The sequence below is a fragment of the Rousettus aegyptiacus genome, unplaced genomic scaffold (assembly GCF_014176215.1).
Source record: "Rousettus aegyptiacus isolate mRouAeg1 unplaced genomic scaffold, mRouAeg1.p scaffold_m13_p_1, whole genome shotgun sequence".
Classification (NCBI taxonomy): Eukaryota; Metazoa; Chordata; class Mammalia; order Chiroptera; family Pteropodidae; genus Rousettus; species Rousettus aegyptiacus.
In genome coordinates this window covers 58,486,296-58,508,935 of record NW_023416284.1, presented here as the reverse complement: position 1 = coordinate 58,508,935, position 22,640 = coordinate 58,486,296, and the positions used below count along the sequence as shown (strand labels likewise).

The 22,640-nt window shown below is 36.8% G+C and overlaps 2 protein-coding genes and 1 long non-coding RNA gene across 10 annotated transcripts in view; 1 reads left to right on the top strand and 2 right to left on the bottom strand.

Annotated features, from left to right (window-relative positions):
• LOC107511585 overlaps positions 1-7,739 on the bottom strand; it is a 40,647-nt gene extending 32,908 nt beyond the window's left edge. Inside the window, exons 1-2 of one of the 2 annotated variants that reach the window (XR_001597108.2) lie at positions 7,633-7,739; positions 7,088-7,161 (exon numbers count right to left, since the gene is read on the bottom strand). This is a non-coding gene — a long non-coding RNA (uncharacterized LOC107511585). Of the gene's footprint in view, positions 1-7,087; positions 7,162-7,393; positions 7,491-7,632 lie in introns of those variants that run through there. The other variant, XR_004955522.1, reaches the window with a different exon arrangement.
• On the top strand, positions 7,585-22,032 carry CTBS (chitobiase). 2 transcript variants are annotated; one of them, XM_016146074.2, is made up of 7 exons: positions 7,585-7,790; positions 10,609-10,747; positions 11,256-11,464; positions 14,754-14,925; positions 16,657-16,754; positions 17,149-17,310; positions 20,571-22,032. In XM_016146074.2, the coding sequence occupies exons 1-7, from the start codon at positions 7,611-7,613 to the stop codon at positions 20,760-20,762; spliced, it is 1,152 nt and encodes a 383-aa protein (XP_016001560.2). In that variant the 5' UTR covers positions 7,585-7,610; the 3' UTR covers positions 20,763-22,032. The 2 variants fall into 2 exon arrangements, with proteins under 2 accessions (XP_016001560.2, XP_016001562.1); XM_016146076.2 differs by lacking the exon at positions 7,585-7,790 and adding an exon at positions 8,573-8,740.
• The window catches only part of SPATA1 (spermatogenesis associated 1), a 44,953-nt gene continuing 37,112 nt past the window's right edge, over positions 14,800-22,640 (bottom strand). For 5 of the 6 annotated variants that reach the window (XM_036235641.1, XM_036235642.1, XM_016146067.2 and 2 more), the window contains 2 exons: positions 22,208-22,295; positions 17,305-20,333 (listed from right to left, as the gene is read on the bottom strand). In XM_036235641.1, the coding sequence (XP_036091534.1) occupies positions 20,266-20,333; positions 22,208-22,295 (156 nt within the window). In that variant the 3' untranslated portion in view covers positions 17,305-20,265. Of the gene's footprint in view, positions 14,906-17,304; positions 20,334-22,207; positions 22,296-22,640 lie in introns of those variants that run through there. The other variant, XM_036235649.1, reaches the window with a different exon arrangement.

Here is a 22,640-nt window from a genome sequence, read left to right as displayed (position 1 = left end):
GACTCCATTCAGCATTCCAAACCATGACACATCAAGCATCATTGGATTAGCCGGACATTAAAACACAAGTGGCAGTGTGGCAGCCTGACCCTGCCTAGCCACTTCCTGCTGGGACAAGTTTGTTCCTGACTGTCTTCCCCACAACTCAAGGACTCTCCAGCTAACATCTGTTTTTTCACAGCTTGCCAACCAATTAATGTTCTTCCTTATCTCTGTAGCTTTGTAGGAATGACAAGACTGTATAAAACTGCCTATTATGTTACTATCGGTATCGGGGCTCAGCCTTTGGATGAGAACCCTCTGAGCCAGTAAAACGCTGCTTCCTGCTTATAGCTTTGGTGTCCTATCACTCCATTTGAGAATCCTGCAACAGCAGCACTACCTACAATGCCTCTTAGATCACCTTGTGAGCCTTCTCATGCTTTGGGCCCAAAGTTGGCAGTCTTTTAGATTACTCAATGAAAGAAAGAAGAAAGAAAGAAAAGAAAGAAAGAAAAGAAAAGAAAAGAAAGAAAAGAAAGGAAAGGAAAGGAAAGGAAAGGAAAGGAAAGGAAAGGAAAGGAAAGGAAAGGAAAGGAAAGGAAAGGAAAGGAAAGGAAAGGAAAGAGAGAGAGAGAGAGAGAGAGAGAGAGAGAGAGAGAGAAAGGAAGGAAAGAAGGAAGGAAGGAAGGAAGGAAGGAAGGAAGGAAGGAAGGAAGGAAGGAAGGAAGGAAGGAAGGAAGGAAGAAAGAAAGAAAGAAAGATTCGAACAGCACATCCAAATGGGGTATGTCTCTCTCCAAATTCCAAAGAGGTCACAAAGTGACTCAGACTCAGTGGGACCTGGGGCAAGATACAGAAGCCTGGCTTTCACTTTAAAGGGCACACTTCAACATGTCCCAGACCACAGAACTCCCAGAGAGTTCACTGAATTGGCAGGTTCCTGAATTTCCTTGATGTACTCCCATCTTCTATCTTGAAGGTTAGATAACTTTTAGATGACCAGAAAAATTCATGGTATATATAGAAAATGATGCTGAAAAAAAATTAGAATTCCATGCCCGATAGTGACCACTGCTCAGTCTTGATATTAGCAGGTGGCACCTGTCATTCAGGTATGAAGGGAAAGGAAGTACTCTTGTTGAGCCGTGGGGTACCAATACCCCAAATAGCTACTTTTATACTAAGAGAATAGTAACTTATCCTGAGACACGTCAGTTTATCTAATATAAAAAGACCCTTCACTAGCTCATGACTGTAAATTGATACAATACAACTCACATGCTGACAGGACGTGTCCAGCATAGCTCAGTGAAGAAAGTGCTTGACAGGTTAAAGGAAAGAAACACACAAGCACATCCTCGTGGTAGAGATGTGTGCAGTGGGCCCCTAAGTCTTGCTATCTATCTTGAAAAATCCCACTGGAGACTTAGGTTCAATGTCAACAAGAAAGACCTGCCTCTGGAAATGACTGATGCGTAATATAGATAGCATGCCAATTTCTTTCTATCTCTTTGCCTTTCATGTACCAGTGAAGTCAAACAATATTGCTAGGGCTAGAATACAGGTCTTTTAATTCTGCCCAATTTCAAAAGTTCTAGAAAGGCAGCATAGATACCAGTGGAATCGTAGTGATGATCAGGATCAATTTGCTGAGAACCAGGAGTGTTATGAGCAGGACAGGTTAGCTCCCTATGAAATAAAGCCTGATTAGTGCATCCGGCCCCTGATTTATGGGGATGTATGATTCTGGCTGTGGAACTCTGTGGAGCATGTTAAGCATGACGGTTCCTTTATGTCACCAGAACAGTGTCGTGTGTGTGTTATTGAAATGCAGTTTCTCTTAGTGAGACTGCCACCACTACAACCATCACCACCATAGTCACCATCATCATTAACTTCACCATTGTCATAGTCCGTATGAACATTAAAGCGATTTCTAATATGCTTAAATCAACCAGAATACTGGAGAGTCTTGTTCTGTATCTTGAGCCCCGTGGAAGAAATGGACATTGCAGAGTGGCTGGTACATCGATACTGTTCTGGTTGTGGAGAAATCTGATAGCCAGGCAGAGGAATTTGGATTTGATGCAGGAGTTCCTGCTGTGCTGGAGCAGGAAAATGACAGGTGGATGCAAGGCACTAGAAAGTTCAGTCTGGGTGAATTGATGGAGGAAGAGACGGGAATGGAGGCTGCAGCTGGAGGCAGCAGGACGTGACTGCAAGAGCTGGCTGCAGACAGGTGGTCAGAGAGCCAGGGGTTGGATCCTGGCTTCACGACTCATAGGAACTTGCTTCTTGAGAAAGTCAACCTGTGTGCTTAGCTGGGCTGAGAATGGCTCACGTGGCCGTTACTATGATCTGAGAGCAAGGATTTGGATTGGCACAGTAAATAGGAGAGGAAATGTTACAAAATCAAAACAAACCAACTCCTCTCAAAGTTTTGAGCCTGGGAGAATGAAAGAATAGTGGTACCAAGAATTACAAAGGGGACTTTAAGATGAGGAAAATAACCTGATTCCTATCAAAAACAATATTTCAACCAAGCTTCTCAAATCTATGAAAGTAGAAGTATATTTATATTTTGTTTCTAGTTAAAGTATTGTCTTCTCCTGATTTTACAGCATTTTAAATATTATTGATGTCTAGTAGGTTTAAAATAAATTTAAACTCATATCCTGCAAGTAGTATTGTTATTGTTGTTATTTCATGAGGTCAATAGTATTATCTTTTATAATCATGAAAAGAATTATTATACCTATTGATGTTTAAACAGGAGAATCCCTAAAGATACAGATAGCTTTCAAATGTTGATGAGCAGAGGAACATTTACTTTAATCTACTTTTTGAATGAAACGTATTAAAATTTCATGTATTAAATACAACTTAACTTTTAAACATACAACCAACTACACTTTATTTTTGAATCCCTAAGAGCATTACTCCCCAAGAGAACACAAATATATGTGAAAAATTTTGATTGTTACAGCGTAATTAGAGATGTTGCTGAATGAACACATGAAAAATAAATTTTATGGAATAAGTAAAAAGAGAAAACCCAAACAAACCGTGAACATCTATGTAATAATAATTAAATTAGTAGTTCATTGATTTTCATTCATAGAAACGATTGGTCTATGTAAACACACACTCATATATTTAGTTAGTTAATACGATGTGTATTATTCAAGGTATAGTTTGTTGGCTTCGTTATGTAACTGCACACGGATTTCACTTCTTTAAGATAAGCTTTTTCTCTGAGTCAAGCAGGCTTTGCCTAGTATAATGTTTTGCCTAGTATAATGGCATTGTGACTCACTCCCCTGCCCCCCTTATTCTTCCACCTTTGTATGCCTACTTCTTTAATCATTAAGCTTTAGGACAGAAGGTCCAGACAGCCTAAAACCTTTTAAGAATAAAGCCTCAGGTCTGTCATCTTGAGAACAATAAGTTTTGGTTAAACTAAAGATAACATCTTGGCTTCAGGTGTGTTTTAGCCCCAGGCCCATTCAGGTGAAACAGAACAGTCCCACTGACCACTTTCCCATGGGACCAGACGATGATGCCAGAGCTGACTCAAGAACCAGACATAATGATCAATCACCCCAGCCCTGTCCAATCAGTAGCACCCATGACCCCAACTCTCTTAGTTTCCATGACTAATGATTTTTCCCCTGTATAATCTATCCCATCGAGATATCTGAGAAGCCCGGTCTTTGAGCAGTAGCTCATCTGTGCCTCCAGGACTTGCGACCTTCTAAAATAAACCTTTACTTTCTTTGCTGCAAAACTCGTAAGTATGAGACTTAGACGCACATAGGCTGACAGATTCCTTTGCTCTGGTAACATAATTTAAAAATATTTAGTTTTCAGATGTGTGGGCTTCCATTTGTGCCCTTCCCCTGGGGTCTGCAAATGTTAGGGCAGGCTCTGGAGATGGCAGGAAGCCTGGGGCTGTTGGCAACCATTTTCCACTCTAAGGGGGAAGGAAGCCTGCCTGAGAATGCAGCCAATTCAGAGAAAAGCAGAGCCAAGAAATGAAGAATGAGACAGTAAACCATCGATATTATTGTAATCTCTGGGTCTTGAAGATTTACTCATGAACTTTTAGTTTCTTAAACTAATAAAACTCTCTCCTTTTTTTTTTTTTTTCTCACGCTAAGTTGAGTTTTCTGTCATCTGTATCAAGTGTCATTTCTTATATGGAATCCTGGTTTTTACTTCAGGGAAATGTGATACCTTTACATGTTAGTTGTATGGAGTGATGAGATAGCAGTTGGTAAAGAGAATGGGAAGGAGGTGAACCTAGGAAGTTTTGGAAAAATGCGGCATGAGTAAATATTATTAATTCCATTTGAGGACTGTATTTGTGACTAATCATTTCTTAGCCTTATACCTAAGATCAAGTACCCTAGTGGTCCATAGATAAAAACTGTTCACAAAAATTTGCATGAATATGTATATGCACTTTTCTAGAGAGAGAGAGTTCATAGCTATTTCTAGATCCTCAGAAGGAACTGTGAGCTCCCATATGTTTAAGAAACTCTGCCATACTAAATAGGGAAAGATTTTGAAAAGGTGGTGAGATCTAAAAATTAAAAATAAAATGTACTTTAGAAAAATTATGAAAGTGCAAATTATGGCATTGTTTCTGCACTTATAAGCCACAACCACCTGCTCTTGTTTCAAATTCACATTCATGGGCCCCCTCCAGACCCAGTGAATCAGTCTCTGCATTTTGAGTTTTGCAGGTGACTCTTATCAAGGCTGAGGTTTAAAAACCAAAGAATTATTGGGTGGATTAAAGGAGGGAAAGACTAGAGTTCAAAAAACTAGAAGATGATTACAATAGACTATATGAAGCAATCGGAGTATTCTTATCATCTGAATGTGTTATGTATATAACTGTTGGTAACTGGACTATTTACAAGTTTCAAAGCAATTTTATTGGAAGGATTCAAGTCTCCCCACACCTCACCCCCACCCCACCCCACCCCCGCCACCACATATTAGTTAAAGACTCTACAGAAAACACTGCTTAGGGCTTGAATGTCAAAATTCCCTAGCTACAAGTTCCAGACAGAACTGTATATGCCCTTAGAAGAGAAAGAGTTTTGGGTAAGTCATTGTATTTTGTTCTGTTCACATCTAGATGAGAAGCAACAAAAATTAAATTAAGTAGTTAAAGTTGCTTAACATAAAGTTATTATTCTTTAAATCTTGCTCTGATGATGCATATATATGAGTTTCAAAACGGTAAACAGGTGATATATTTATGTGTGTGTGTGTATACGTATATATACATATATATGTGTATATACATATTTATGTGTATACATGTGTGTACATGTGTGTATATGTGTGTGTATATCTATATACATACATATACATATACATACACATATTCCTATACATACACATATACACACATATATCCTATACATACAAATATATAAGAATTCTTCATTTGGGTAGTGTGTAGAAAAGAGTTAATATCATAGGCCTCAGAGTGGCACCCTTTGAAAGGCCTGCTTGCAAGGTTCGCCCTTGGCTGATCTTTGGGAACTTGGATTTCAGCTGGTTCCTACCATTTCCTGGTCTCTGATGAGTTTCCATGGTAGCCAACACTTCACATGCATTGCAACGATTTGATGCTGGAGTGCTTTTGGGGAGAGAACTTTTGGAAGTTTGTGCTCGGTTTCTTCCAGACTGCTCCATGCACTTTTTCCCTTTGCTAATTTGTCTTTGTATCCTTCTGCTGTAATAAATCTTAGCTGTGAGTACAAGTATTTGCTGAGTCATGTGGGCTCTTCTAGTGAATTACTGGATGCAGGAGAGGTCTAGGGAACCTCCAACACAGGTAGATATATGTTTTCTTCAGTATTACAGAATAGTCTGATTCTATGGGGATCGGAAAGCTCTTGACTTATTGGTTAAAAGATAGCTGGATTCAGTGAAACCATTCATATTAAGAATATACTACTTTATTGGGTTTATGAATTGGTCTCAGCCCTATACCACCATTACTGTGTATCTCATCAAAAAAAAAAAAGTTTTCTCTGATTTTCTACTTGACTATCTGTTCATTCTGGTGAGAAGCTGACTACTGACTAGTGGTTTTCCATGTCAATTATAAATTCTCCAACACATTCCACTCTGGACTTGATGTTGTTCTCGGATGCTCAGCAGTTCTTATGGGATTAACCTATCTTTCGAGGTGGTGGAAAGGATTTCTATCTTTTCTCTCCTGTTGTAGGTCTCCTATTTCCTGTATTCTTTTTATTTCTCTTTCATTCTTTCTTTGTTTTGGTGAAATACATTCTCTAGTGGTTTCTTGAGGGAGAGTGTATGATAGGTAAACACTTTGAAAGTTTGCATGACTTTCTCACTTGATTGATAATTTCACAGAATTTTAAGTGGAAATCATATTCTCTTAGAAATTCAAATGCACTGCTTCATCGTCTTTGAGCTTCAGGTGTTGCTGTTTGGAAATCTGATGATATTCTGATTCTCCATCTTCGGAACTTTTTTTCTCCTCTGGAAATTTTTAGGATCTACTTTCTGTTCTTTCATTCTGAAAACTCATGTCCTTCAGTCTTGGAAGTTTTTTTTTTTTTTTTTTTTTTAATTACTTGTTTTCCAATGTTCTTATCTTTCTTTTTGAAGAGTGTTTTTGCTCTATTTTCCTCAAATCGTCTGTGAGTTTTCCCCCATTTCTGTTATCTCTAATTTCCAAGAAATCTATCTACCCCCTCCATTTTTTTTAGCGCATCCTGTTTCAGCTTAGTCTTCTCTTACCGTTCTGGGAACATTACTGGGAATATCTACCGGTGTCGGGGGTTCCCTAGACCGCTCCTGCGTTCAGTAATTCACTAGAAGAGCTCACAAGACTCAGCAAATACTAGTACTCACAGCTAAGATTTATGACAGCAGGACACAAAGAGAAATTAGCAAAGGGAAAAAGCGCATGGGGCCGAGTCTGAAGGAAACCGAGCATAATCTCCTAATTTCCGAAGCACCGCTTGCAGTCCAGAACCTTTCAAGGAGTGTACAGTTTAAATAAGGTTGTTTCTCAGCTTTCCACACTGTTGGGGCTTGGGACACTTACCTCTCATATCTGTGCTTTTCAGTTTCAAAGATTTTGTTGCTTGTCCGTGGGCTTAGGTTTTTAGAGGGTTAAAGCTAGGAAAGAGTGAAATTAGATGATTATATTCAAAGCACCATGTTGTCTTAAAAGTCTTTTGGCCACTCACCATGTGGTTCAGAAACCCCTTCCAAGGCCCCCTATTTCTCCATTTTGGCAACATCTGCAGACTTCGCAAGGATTCTGCAAACGACTAACAAAATAAACCAAAGAGAGCTGCAGTGTTGGGAGGGAGCGGGGTAGAGGGACAGATAAACACACGATATTTACTTGATTGAGTCAACTGGTCGGCTGTGGCCCAAGGCACGGGCTCTCTGGGGTTCACAGCTGGCTTTCTACTTTCATCCAGACCGCAGTCACCCAGCCTAGGCCACGGCCGAGAGCCACCGCTTCCCGTCCCCGGAGCCCCGCCCCGACCGCCTGCGGAGCGTCAGGCCTCGCCCCGCCTGGCCTGAGGATCCTGCTCGCCACCCGGTGTCTTAACAGCATGTCCAGTTCGTCGCTCATACTCTGGCGCCTCCTCGCCTGCCCACGGAGCGGCGCCCCAGGAATCGCTCCGCTGCTGCTGCTGCCGCTGCTCCTGCTGCTCCCAGTCCCGGCCGCGGCCAACTGCCCGTGCCAGGATCCAGCGCTGTGCCAACCCATCCGCCGCCGCCCGGACTTCGAGGTAAGCGCCTCTCGCCTGCCCCTCTGGGTCTGGTTCTCAAGCCCGAAGAGAAGTTAGAGTAGGGCTGAGCCCTAAAAAAGAGTGGTGTGGGTGCTGAAATCAACTTCCACCACTCGCTGACGCCCTTTCTGGTTACGGATTTCTTCATCTCATAGATGAGGAAACTCAGGCTCAGAGAGGTTGAGTAACTCGTCCCACGTCTCACAAGTGCCAGCCTGCAAGAGGCAGGCAAATATTCAAACCCAGAGCAGCCTCCAAACACAAGCTCCTTTCTTTACTCTGCTGTGTCTCTACAGCTCAGTCTTGCCTTACAAGTAAGGAGCTAGGATGAGGAGCTACTTCCCGAGTGGCAAGACCCGCTGGTTTCCAAGAGAATGAGGATTCCGTGAGAAGCAATCTCAGCACCCAGCAGCACATTGGAGGGCAGGATGTGTTGACAACCTTTGCTTTCCTACACTCACAGCCGCTTCGTTTAGGCACCTCAAAGCCACCCAGAAGGCTGGTAAAGACGTGTCTTTCGGTGACTTTTCCTTCTACTCACCTAACAATTTCTAAGGCCTTTAGCAACTTTAAGCAAACCGTTTTGGAGGCAACATGACAACCAGCTGTAGAGACTGATAACTGCAGCAGGAATTGGACATGAGGGAGGTCTAAAGGCTGAGTCCAAAGAGCAATTCTTTTGTAAAGCTAGGGACGACGGCCAGTTCTTAATCTAGCATTTAAGGACAGACTTTGAGGAAAGGCCATTTCAATGTCAATACAACACATACACTGATTAGGAGACTAAATAAAAGAGGTGAAAGTGTTTGTGGAGAACCTGCCTAGTGTGGACACCTAACATCTGCAAGACTTATTGTAGCACCAATACCTCTAAGTGGCGTAGACCGTTTCTGGGGCCATATGGAAAATCCGTTATGCAAAGAAGCAAATTGTTCATTTGTATGTTCGTGGTAAGTAGTCTGTTCCTCTACTGACCGCTCCTATATTTTTCAAACACAGGCCAGACTACATAGCTTTTCCCCTTAGATTTTCAATTGGTTCATCCAGTTGTTTTTTGGGATTTCTATTACATCAAGAGCTCTCAGTATTTCTTTTAAACAAATTAGATTTTAATTATCAATTAAAATAGGGGATAAGGTTTGTGATGGAAATATGAGTCTAAAAATGATGAGCTGTTCAATTTCACATTTTGTAAGTATTATTTCAGTGGGCAGTGCTTAGCAGAAAAAATGAGTTATGCAAAGTTAACTCTGAAAAAAAAAGAGATTGAGAAAACTAAGAAATGTCGAGTTTAACTTTTATAGCTAGTTCTCCCCACCAACCCCCCATCTGTTCTACTCATAGTGGCCCAATGATCTATCTCTCCCTCACTGTCTCTCCTTCCTTCCCTCCTGCCCTCTATTTTTCTTTTCCTTTAATGTGAATCTTAGTTTAGGCTCCACCCCTACCTGAAATACTCTAATGGCTTCCCATCCATCTCAGGATAAAATACAAAATTCTTGTCTACAAAGCTTTACTTGATCTTGTCACCACCTACCTTACTAGTTTAATCTGATTCCACATACTCTCAGGATCTTGTGCTCCGGCCAGATTGGGTTCCACAAATTCAGAATTCTCCTGAAGTATTGAAACTTTTGTCCTTTGGTGTTCTCTCCGCTGAGAGTACTCTTTTTTGTCCATAGGTACCCCTCCTCCATTCTGTCCAGGTCATTCCCCAGATTTCAGTCCTCTCCTGAAAGTGTATAGTCCATGGAAGTTTTCCTGCTCAACTAGGGTATCAGGTACCCTTTATGTGCTATCATGGCCCCTGCATTACATTGCGGCCCTTAACACTATTGTCATTAAATAACTAATGGACCTGGTTCCTCTTTTTAACCTCTTTGTCTCTAATGCCTAGCAACGTACTCTGCCTATGCTTTATTGGAATTCAGTAAGTATTTGCTGAAGCAATGACTTAACACCTTATTTAGGATAAAATAAAAACGATTAGTGAGATTTCTGTGCCTCTAGAATTATCTGTGGGGGAAAATACTGGAGAAACAGAAGATCAGCTGCTTTAGAACTTGACTTGAGCACTATTCTAAGAAGTCCGGCTCACCAAATATCACCCATAGAAATGCAAAACCTATGGTCCACCTGCAGCAGCCAGAAACTTGAGTGTTATCAGTGTCCTCTCTTTCTCTTGCCTTACTCATTCAAATAGTCCCCAAATCCCCGCAATTTGGCCTCCTTTGGATCTTCCAGATCTGTTCATTTATCTCCCCTCTCTCTGATACTCCACGGCTTCAGTTAAGGTCATCATCATCTCTTGCCCAGATTCTTGCGACAGCTTCCCTATTAGATATTCTGCCTCCAGTTATAGCTTCTCTGGGATCCATTTCCACTTCACTAAATGGACTTTTCTAAAATGCATACATAAATGCATATCTAAAATGCAAACATGTAAATTCTCCTTTGAAACCATTTCTTTTGGACGAAATACATTTCCTCAAGAGGGCTTTCAATGCCTTTATGATTCAACCCTGCCTACCACTTCCTGCTTCTTCTCTGCTGTTGCAATTCACATTTTAGGCCTCAGCCATGCTTGGCATTAGTTATACAAACACCATGCACTCTCTGCCTCCAGACCTCAGCACTTATCACTAATTTCTCCTGCCACCAATTATATTGGGACTCTCACCCCTGTGTCTTATTCACTCTTATACTCTCAGAGCCCACCAGTGCCAGATACATGGTCAGTGTTCAATTCATATTATTTTGGGTGGTTTGCATGATATTCTTGGTTTAAGTGATGGTGCTTACCCCTGTTTTCTGGCAGGTTTTTGCATTTGATGTTGGTGAAAAAACTTGGAAATCTTATGATTGGTCACAGATTACAACTGTGGCAGTTTTTGGAAAATATGACTCAGAACTTATGTGCTATGCTCATTCAAAAGGAGCCAGAGTAGTGCTAAAAGGTGAGTGACAGTTTTTACCTGATGTGTCCAGACAATTGATAAGTTTACTTGCATCATTTGCTATCCAGACTAGCCAGAAACTTCCCTTTTCATGTTCATGTGGTATATTTTTTAGCATACTAAATTAATCATGTATACCATTTAATTCATTTCACAGAAACAGATATTATTATTAAAAACTTAAATAAACCACTGCATGGTTTTGAGCAAAATATAACTCCTAATTAGCATGATGACCTTTAGCTAGTCGTAGTCCACCATATTTGCTTCTAATTCGAGAATGATTTTACTAATTATAATGGTTATTTTGGAAATGAATGAGTAATGACTTTTTATTATTTTGTTACATTATTTCTGCATTTGGAAAACTTAAGTTGGGAGCTTCATATACCAAAGTAATGAGATATTTTAAGTATATTTTGATTTCTTTGGGATGGTTTTGTGAAGTAAATATCGTTGAACTCTTAAAAGCATTTTTGTACCAAAAAAATGTATATTTCTTTCACAGGAGATGTGTTCTTAAAGGATATCATTGATCCTACTTTCAGAGCATCCTGGATAGCTCAAAAAGTTATGGTGGCCAAAACACAATATATGGATGGAATTAATATAGACATAGAGCAAGAAGTTAATTGTTCGTCACCTGAATATAATGCATTAACTGCTTTAGTCAAAGAAACTACAGAGTCTTTCCATCGTGAAATTGAGGGATCACAGGTAAAAATTCATTTGATGTTTTTTGGGAACCCCTTAATATCTCTATCAAAATGTATTCATGAAGGTATGAGTAAATAGAATTTCGGTTTTATAGAAATCGAGTAGAAAGAATTTCAACACATATATCTTTAAAAATTTCCTGGAAATTTAGAGGTTGTATTAAAGAAGTTTTATAGAGTTTTAAGGTGTTAGATTTATTCTCTATGGACATCAAGATACAACATGGATTTCCTATCTTCTTGCCTCACAACAGGGTTAGCGATATTAGATGGGCAAAGGGATCAGCAAGGGTCAGGAAAGGAATCCTCAACTCCCAGTTTCTCCCTGAGGAGCAAAGGCTTTAGAATGCACATTTAGTGCCCCAACTTTTAAGGCTCTTGCATGACAAATGGACCCCCAAAACACCTAGCTCTGAAAGCCAACAGGGTTTACATTCATGAATCTTACAGGACTGTAGCAAACAAGGAAGAGGTTCCCAAGGTACCTGAGCACTCAAAATGGATACTCCTCCCCAGGGCTCAGCTCTGAAGATACAGGCAGGTGATGTAGGTCTGAGGGTTTAATATATAACATGGTGACTATGGTTTACAATACTGTGTTTTATCATCAAAATATGCTAATAAAGTAGAACTTAAATGTTATCAATTAAAAAAAGTAAATATGTGAGGTGATGGATGTGTTAATTAACTCAATGATGAGAATTCTTTCTCAATATATACACATATCAAATCATCACGTTGTACATTATATATATTATAATTTTAATGGTCAATTATGCTTCACTGAGACTAAAAATAAAACTACTTAACATTGGGTTTTTTGAAAACAGAGACCAGCTCCTTGATGTCTAATAAGATGTTTAAAATCTGTTTAAGTTAGTGAATGCTACATGCCTTTCAAAGATTTAAAATCTAAGTAAGTAGTAAATAAATATCTATGTAAAATATATAAGTAGTATTAACCAGTGACTCTTAACTGACCTCGAGATCTCCTGGGAGTGCTTATTAAAAGTATCCCCAGTGCTTGATTCAGTAGGTCTGGGATAGAGCCTAGGAACTCTGTTTTTATCAGGTTGTGCCAGGTGATTCTAGTAAGTTGGTTAACATGAATTTGAAGATCATTGGAAAAATAATAAGTGATATAAGGACTGATATCTGTGTGGCTTTAAGCAAGTAGAGGTTTGTCAGTATGGTATTCATCAGACTCCTCCCCTCAAATAGTTTGATTTCTAAACCTTTCCTTTCATTCCCTAGATTGCTGTTATTAATAGATTAGAACTGGTGTGTGGGAAATAACCTATTTGCTATTAAGCTACAGTGAAAGGGTAGGGAGGAAGAGATTGAGTACAGATTTTGTAGTAGGAATATCTACTTCCATGTTTGAGGGGCAAGTAGAAAAATTGGGGCTACTATGTCAAGTTAGGTAAATAAGTGGGAGGCACAGTTGCCAAGATAGGCTAGAGAGTAGAAGATCCAGAATATCGGAATGAAGAATACGCATTTTATTCTGTAAGTAATGGGTTACATGTGTAGAAAGTGTTTGGGGAAGAATATTTTATAGTAGTACATAAAATAATTGAGGAGAAAGGGTGACCAGTAAGGACTAACCCAATAATACAATATTGGGATTTATGGTTTGGATTGGGATGATGGCCTAACACTCAGCAAGTGTTAAATAAATATTTATGGAATTAATTAATGAATGAATGAAAAGAAAGGGGCTAAACAATTGTGAGAAGCCACCCAAAGGAAATTGTGAGATTAGTGATAGGGTGGAGGGAAGAGGAGTCAGAAAATGGCCCAAAGTTTCTTAAACTGGTCACCAGAAAAGAAATGACTAAAACAGATTCTAGAAGGAAAAATGTGTTTGGGGGAAAAGGTAATAATTTATGATTATGGATTTGTGGTCAGAGAATTAAAGAGCTAGAAATGCTCTTGGAGAGTTCTTTCTATACCCTCATTTTTACAGGTGGGAATACAGATTCATATGTTTTAAGTTACATAGACCTAATTATAACACAGCCAAGACTAGAATTAAAGTGTCGATTTCTTGTCTAAAATATTAATACTGCCTTCTCAAAAATATAAGATTAACTATGACATGAAATCCAGGTGAAAATACTCTTAGTGCTCAGGACAGAGGTAAGAACTTGCCAAATGGATTTGAAACTTAGTTTCTCCTTAATGATAGTATATAGAGCTCCCATGTTGTAATAGAAAGCAGTGATAAAATGGAGTTCTTATGTAAAAATTTTATATTATAACTTATTTTGCTAGAGAGCTATTGAGGAAAGCTTATACTTGTAAAGCAGAGCTTCCTTTAGTGCTAATACTCAGCAAATTATAGAGAACTCTGAGAAAGTCCTTACAAGAGTTACAGTAGAATAAACTAGCCAAAGTGTAAAAGTTTTAAAGTATCTCAGTTGTTTGTCATAATTAATCAACGGCTTTATTGAGAGCCTAATTATGAAAAAAGAAAAAACTTTTAATGAAGTCTTAGAACATTTGTACACATAAAATAAGGCTAAGTAATGTTTGGTTAAGGCAATACCTGCTTTAAAGGGACTTATGACTTTGGAAGATTGGCTCACCATTCAAAATGAAAGATAATTTATCACTTAAATTTTATTGGAATATTTCCATAAAATAAGACTATTTAAATGACTTGTTCAACACTTCCAGTTGATTATCTATACGTGTAGCTATAAAACATCACTATTGTTTAACTGTAATGTTGGACCGAACCTAACATATAAGGCAATTGGAAATCAAGGGCTCAATCTTCCAGCACAGGCCAGTTGGCTTGTGCCAAAAAATGACCAACTTAGTCAGCACATATTGTATCTGAATTCTTAGCTTTTATTCTCCAGTTGCTTGGAGACCCCTTCACACCCTACTGTCATTACACCTGTTTCTTTCCATTTGAGTTGAGTTTTATCAATTGATTTAGCAGTCTCGCCTCTGAAAACATTTGCATTTAAAATTCCTATTCGACACAGTGCTCTGCATTGGTCATTGTATATGTCCAAATGTGACTGGGTCCAAATATATATCCCTTATCTAAACATATGTCTAAAACATTGTCCAAATATATATCTGGCTCTGTCTGCACAGGAAAAAAGTATATTTCCCAGATTTGTTCCAGTTCTATATGTGTCAAACCCTACATCATATGTGAAAGCAATTCTGTTTCCTTGGGTAGTATGAGGCAAGAGAATATATATTCATAAAAACATCTGATATAATATACATATTTGATGTTACATAAAATCATATGTGTTTTTCCTCAGGTAACCTTTGATGTAGCTTGGTCTTCAAAGTGCATAGACAGGAGGTGCTATAATTATACTGGAATTGCAGATGCTTGTGATTTTCTCTTCGTGATGTCTTATGATGAACAAAGTCAGGTCTGGTCAGAATGTATTGCAGCAGCCAATGCTCCCTATAATCAGACATTAGCTGGTAAGAATACATCAAATGATCATTAGTCATTAATCCCATAATCTTAAACATTAAGATATATTTTGGTATTTCTAAGTCATTCGTATACCTTTTCCATTTGTAAAGCTTTCTTGAAAAATGAAAAGCACTTAATTTGGAGAGCTTTCGAGTTTACAAAAAGTTTTAAAATTTTGAAATATTCACTTAATTCTAAAAATCCTGTGGGATAAGTATATTGTTATTAGCCCTTAATTACAGATGAGATGAAGGGTGTTAAGTTTTCCTGACTACACAGCTATTAAGTTTTATAAAGTTTGGACTCAAGAAGGTGTTCTAACCTCAAGTCAACACTTTTCTCTCAATATTACATGAAGAAGATATTTGCTTATCTAGAATTTGACAAAATATTTTTGAAGAAATAACCAATGTTAAATAATTTAAAAGCAAAGACAGTTATGATGTGAGTACTTTCTGTACATGACTATTGGGATTAGTTTTTATCTAATTTGGCATTTATGTTAGTACCCATGCCATATTAAAAGTTATATAATTAGAATTAAGGGTACTTCTGATCTGTCATTCAGATGAAGTGGCCCTTGTATTATCCTTTCCAAAGTTTGGACTGGTTTGTATCCCATTAGCCAAGTGAATAAAAAGTTGCTTGCTATCTTTAGGACTCAGGTGAAATTTTCTGGGATAGTTGGTATTAAGTGTGAACTGGTTAATAATTGTTTGGACAGAACAGTCTGATTGCAAACACTAATATGTATTTGTAAATTTGAAAAAATAATTTAATTCTGTTATAATTAAAAATTATTCAATCCAGTGTTCTCAAACTGTGTTTCAAGGAAGAGATGATAATTGTATTCTATCAATAAAAGGTTCATTATTAAATATGTTTGGAAAATGATGCATATCTCACCCCTCACCTGGAATATAATGGTACACAGTAATTTAAAGGCTCTGAAAAGTAGCAAATTTACTTAACTCGAGTTATATTCCATATAGTTTTGGAACTTCCCTTGGTGGGAACACACATTTTGCAGCATTGGTTAAGAAAGAGATAAATAGTATCAGGAATTTGTTAAATTTTCTCTGTTTCCTATAACTACAGATTATAGTAAGGAGTATTTTATCCCTGGCTGTAATTCATACTTATAGGATATTTGTTAAACATGAAAACACTTGTGCTTTCTATAAGAAGTTGTAAGGTCATTCCAGACAGAAAGTTTAAGACTTACAGAACTTTTTTGAAACTTCAGAATCTCGAATAGCAAATATTTCTTAGTAATTAATAGACACAATTGGCATGCTTTTCTGAAATGTATCATTCTTCTTAGATTTTGTAATTTTTTGCATCAATTTTATCTTAATTAATTTGAATGTTTTTATTATTTAAAAGAAATGATTTAGAAAGTGATTTGGAATTTATAGTTCTTTATTTTTATTTATTTTTTGATGGTGACATCAGTTAATGAAATCCAGTAAGTTTCAGATGTACAATTTAACAATAAAGTCATATATATATTGCACTGTGTATTCACCTCCAATAGTTAGATTTCTTTCTGTCATCAGGAATTTACAGTTCTTAAGGAATGGTTTTCATAATATAATACTAGAGTAACAGAGTGTATTTTGCATAAATGAACCTATATTTACAAACTTAGATTCTGAATGGTTGCATACCTTGTGTAAACATATTAGTAGACATATGAAGAGAAAAATATGTTTTTTCTATCCCTATTTCATTAGCATATGATGAATACATCGAGATGGGCATTAACCCTAAGAAACTTGTAATGGGTGTTCCCTGGTATGGTTATGATTATACCTGCCTGACTTTATCAGAGGTAAGAACGGCTCATTTCTTATGTAAGCTTTTTCTTTTCTTTCTTTTGTATTTTCAGAGCTTGTTTTGTTTCACATACATAAACTCTATTTAACATACATAGGTTCTATTTAGAATTTATAAACCTCTGTATATAAATATGTAAACTTTAGAATTTCTGAAATTTACAGTTTGAAACTAAAAAGTAAATCTTATTTTTAATTATTTAAACCTATGAACATTTCTGAATGTTATATATTTTCATTTAATAATGAAATTTAATTTTCATACTATATGGTCAAGACATCTATTTATAGTATATATTTTATCTAATAGTTTTAATTATGTTTTCTGATTGACCTCTTAACATATGCTTAGTCGACAATCTATAATAAGAACATTTTTTTGATTTTTAGGATCATGTTTGTACCATTGCAAAAGTCCCTTTCCGGGGAGCTCCTTGTAGTGATGCTGCAGGACATCAGGTGCCCTATAAAATTATTATGAAGCAAGTAAACAGTTCTATTTCTGGAATCCAGTGGAATAAAGATCAGCAGGCTCCCTATTATAATTATAAAGTAAGATTTTCACAAGTTATAAATACTTATTCTATCAGATTTTGTAACTGCATATTTTCATAATTGCATATTTGATACAGAGAATTTCTATTAGTTTTCTTTTAAGGTACAACATACGAGCTTCTGTTTACATGAGTAAACTTCTCTTTGGATCTGTGTTATCAGGAACATTACTTCCCTGGCGGGCAACTCAAGTGATGCTCACAGTGGAACTGCTCTGCATGGGTCAGTGTTACTGTAAATGATGTAATAAAAACACGCATCTCACAAACAGCATTTCCTGAGTAGTTGACAATTGTGTACAATGACTGTGGCTTCTAGAAGAGCTCTGGGCCAAATTAGGTTGCTAGCTCTGAAAGCCTCTATCTCTAGATAAAGACCTATATAGAGGCTCTAATATAGAGTGAAATGAGGCTCTTCCATACAGAGGAATGAGGCTTAGAAAAAGAGATGCACCATCATGGGCTTTACAATGGAAAATGGCATCACTTCAGATTTATTCACAATTCAGTCAAACTATTGGACAGATTATAAGCAATATTAAAGTAGGAGACTGAAAATTATTACAGAGACTTGAAGAAATGGAGTGAATAATTAGCAATTCTGTCAGGCAGTATTTGATAAATAGGAGTTGCCATATCAAAGAGTCAAAAAAATTGGGTAAGATTCATAATTTACCTTTAGCATAATAAACTTTTATACACCTCGGACATCTAAGTATAAACCATCTTTGAATTTACTTTGGATGATGTTACTATAAAAGGAGCCCTAAAATGATATAATGCAAGTTATCACCAGTAAACATTTCTATTTTTCACTAATGGTCTAGTACTTCTTTATATAAAATGTGAGTGCAAACATACATATTTAACAAATTATAATTGACAAACATCTATATATGCCCGTATGTCAATTACATAGAAAGCTTTACTGCAGAGTTTTCTAAACCTTAGATTCTAGTGTACATTCCCATTAAACTAGGGAATAATGTAACCATGTCTTTCCCAAACAGTATTTATTGATCTCCATTCCAGAAACTTAATATTACACACACACACACACACACACACACACACACACAAATACACATATACCATGGCCGAAAATATATGGATAACAATGCATACTGTATGTCAGTCTTAGAGATTTATAATGTATAACATTATATTAAAGGAATAGGGAAATACTGCAGTACATAAACTGTTTAACTGTTTAACACAAGAGCCTGTTTCTCAGAGGTCTTAGAAACATGTAGGGTAAGAGTGTTTTCATGGATATCAGCTTGTAAATGAGTATATATAACCAATTATACATAATTTAGAAATGTGTAATACAGAATAACGGTTTACACTGTGACGTAGTGCTTTCCGAATCCCTGACTTAAGTTTTCCTTAATTAACAAGACAACACATTCTTGAAGGCACAGGTCACCAAATCCTAGGGCCACAGACCAGTACAGGTCAGTGGCTTGTTAGGAACTGGGCCACACACAGCAGGAGGTGAGCAGCAAGCTCCCCAGCACTAACATCATCACCTCAGCTCCAACTCAGATCATCCGCCATTAGATTCTCATAGGAGCACCGGTCCCTGGTGCCCAAAAGGTTGGGGACTGCTGCTTTAAGGTCTTAGAATTCACAAAACATTTCGATGAGCCTTGAAGGCTATTGATTCCATGGCACTTTAGACAGCATTCTAGTTATAGCCCTTTGTTCCTCTTTTTATTCACTGTAACATTCTTAGAAACCAAAATGAAGTTTTGGGTGTGATTGAAGAGAATTTCTTATGCTGCCTCAGCAACAGCAACTTCATCTTGTATCTGATATTCTTGAAAGCATTTATGCTTTCATCATGTATATGTCAATCTTACATATACACACTTTTTCATCCTTTGATCCTTCACTATTTTGAGGCATCTGGAATTTCTTAACAGTATCTTAAAGCTCAAAGTACTAGCTAATAAGATGGCAAAACTGAAAAGCATATGCATTTGAGTTTGCTCCTAAATCTTCAAAAATAAATATTTTTTATTTTATATTTATATATAGGTTCCTCAAGTTGCTTTCTAATAGTGAATCGCAATTGTTACTAGAGTAGGCATGGCTTTTTCGAGTTCTAAATATTTTAAAGAAGGGAATGTAAGATATAGCATAAGATATGCTTGTACATAATAAGTCTATCGTAGTTAAATATGCCACAGCTTATTCGTTTACCAAGTGATTACTGTCCTTCAAATTAGCCATTTTAGGAGACTATTCTAATTCCAGTGGTGCTACCATCAAAAAAAAAAAAAAAAATGTTACCAGCATTTGTTGAGAACTGCCTTTAAAAAGTTTCCCAGGTTTCTATAAACATGAATAAATTATTTTTAGTTAAAGGTCATTCTATTTTTTATCTCCTACTTGTTTCCCCCTTTCCTCTACCCATTTGCCTAGGTCTGCTCCTTTCTTGTTTCCTTTATCCCTTATCCAATGGCTTATTTACCTCGTGAGAGAGACTGTTGTTATTACTAGATAGGGGCAGGTGTTGCTGGGCAGAAGGACCTTACAGGGTGGAAAGACCATTTTCTAGTTCACAGTTCTTATCAGCTGTGTGCATAAGGCACCCATGGAGTCCAGATCAGACAGGCTCTTAGAATCAATTCTGCAAGACGTAGAAAAGAGTTTTCCCCATCTATTGCTGTTACCTTTTGACTGACTGATTCACATAAACAAAGCATGTGCTGAGCTCCCAACCAGGCACTTTTCCAGGTACCGTAGAGAACACAAAAAAGCATCTGAGCTGGTATGGGAGGACCAGAGCAGTGATCCTCCTTAACCCTGGCTGCATATTGGCATTACATAAAATGCAAAACAAACAAGTACATGTCCAAGCACCAGCCCTGGGAGGTTCTGATTCAGTAGGTTTCATGTGGTCTGCGTCCCAGACATCTGTCTTTTTAAAAGCTTCACAAGTGACTCAGATGTACTTCTGGATGATACTCATCAGGTCAGAGCAAGGATGGAATCTTAGGGCATGAGAAGGACCTTAAATGGAATATATTAGGAGGTTCATTTGTGTAATTTTTGCTTTTGTAAAAGTGCCACAAACAGTGATATCTGGAGAGTATCAATATGGAACCATGGAATATAGAGCTGCGAAGTAGTGTTCCCTAAAATTTATATTATTTCATTGTATCCTTTTCGAATCTTTGAATTAAAAGAATGTTCTCCCTCTTCTTGTACTGAATACTTAAAAAATGTTCATTTTTACTTATTTTATAGGATTCTGCTGGCCGTTTTCATCAAGTGTGGTATGATAACCCACAGAGCATTTCTTTAAAGGCAGCATTTACACAAACCCGTGGCTTACGAGGCATTGGCATGTGGAATGCAAACTGTCTTGACTACTCTGGAGAAGCTGTAGCCAAACAGCAAACTGAAGAAATGTGGAAAGCGTTAAAACCGAAACTGTGACAGACATGAACATCCACTGTCAATGATTAAGATTTAGAAAATGATGTGTATAAATAGATGTAGTTTCTTGAAAAGGCAAAAAATGTATACATTGTTATCATGTTGCTATATGTTTTACTTATTACTATAATCAAAAACTTAATAGATGCTTTGATTGTTGAATTTGAAAGATATATATATACATATATAGATATCTTCAGTGTCCAGAAATATGAAGATAAGAAACAAGTCACTTACTATCTCTATCTTAAATATTTCTCTATTATAAGATGTTTTAATACAATAATTAGGAACAGTTGGTTTCAAAATTTAATTAGGCTAATTTTTCCCCATGATATTAAAATATGTGCTTACAAATCAACTCTAATTTTTTAAATATATATAATTCTAAGTAGAAATTGTTTATTGCTTAGAATAGATTTTTTATAAACCTAGTCTTTGAGAAGCAGTTTGCTCTGTACTTTTTTGTTTTCAGTAAATCTAAATTTACAATCTGTGACTTATTCTCCTCTTTAGGTCCATCAACCTACTGGTAATAATTTTCCTGCTCCAGGACTCCATGTAGTCTTATGTTCTCTGAGGCATTTGAATTAAACTCAAACCTCCAGAGGAAAAAAATAATATAAAGTATTAAAATACTCACAAAATCAAGAAGATACTTTAGTAATATTTTGAATATGTTAGACCTATGTAATATTTTCCAACTAAATTTTTTATGTGGTTATATCTGATATTTTACAATAGGAAAAACTTGCTGTTGAAATTAAATCTATCCTTTGTCGTTCACCCCTCCTATTATTAATATCCCTTCACTATGGATATCTATACTTTATTTCTTGGCTACTTTTCTTTTCAATGGTTAATTTTTTCTTTTTCTATATCTTCGTTTACCCTTGATTATTGAAAGACATTGGTTTCTCAAGTTGTTTCTCTTTCTAAAGAGAAATTTTGTACAAAGAACTTTTCTAAATGTACAGAGGTCTCTGTTCTCTTTCTCAAGTCAATTAAGAATATTGTGTTGCACTTGTTAGTTCCCATAAAGTCAACCATTTTGCTTTTAAACATCTAATATTTCCTGAAACTCTTTGTAATACCTATGTGAAAAATAAACCTCATGATTTACATAAAACATTGCCAAGAACAACAAGGGTAGTCTGCAGCTATGCTACCCCGAAGCTGCCCAACCCCAACTGATCTTAAAGCTAAGCAGGGTTGGGCCTGGTTAGTACCTGGATGGGAGACCACCTAGGAAGACCAGTGCGATAGGAGTGAAAAATAAGGGATTGTAAACTGACTGACAAGGTCCTTGCAACCTATAAGGTCAACCAAGGGTTACCTTGCCTAAAAAGGAAGGAAGGAAAGAAAGAAAAAAAAGAAAGAACAACAAAGGTTAAACAAATTTTCAAATATTTAATTGTTTAGACAAAAGTTTTAAATTAACATACCTACTTGAGGCTGTAAAGATGTATTAATTTTATTCTGTGCCAGTTCAGCTTTCAATGTGCGTACATTGGATATTGCTTGTTTTCTCATCTATAAAAAGAATTACCTTTTAAAATGAGCTTCATTTTGCCCCTCTAAAATAAAATTATTGTCATGTAAGTAAGGGTTTTTGTAGCTTAACTGTCTTCTCATTTTCCTTCAATGTCTTTACTCCCACTGGATTAGTATGGTAAATGAATATATAGGTCAAAAGTCCTGGTGAATAAACAAGCATGCTATTTACTGCTAGATGAGCTATCATAATTTCATTTATTAGTATACAATCATACTAGAATTAAAATATAAAAAATAGATTGAAAATAAATTTTATCTTTTGCTGAAGTTTCAAAATATGTTCTAAAGTGTAAAGAAATAGTAAAAAAAACAAATCCCCAA

Excerpts from the sequence above, each read along its gene's own strand:
- CTBS (XM_016146074.2), top strand. The coding sequence starts at position 7,611 with ATGTCCAGTTCGTCGCTCATACTCTGGCGCCTCCTCGCCTGCCCACGG. Across the intron at positions 11,465-14,753 it reads GTGAAATTGAGGGATCACAG|GTAACCTTTGATGTAGCTTG; the intron begins GTAAAAATTCAT and ends GTTTTTCCTCAG. Across the intron at positions 16,755-17,148 it reads CCTGCCTGACTTTATCAGAG|GATCATGTTTGTACCATTGC; the intron begins GTAAGAACGGCT and ends TTTGATTTTTAG.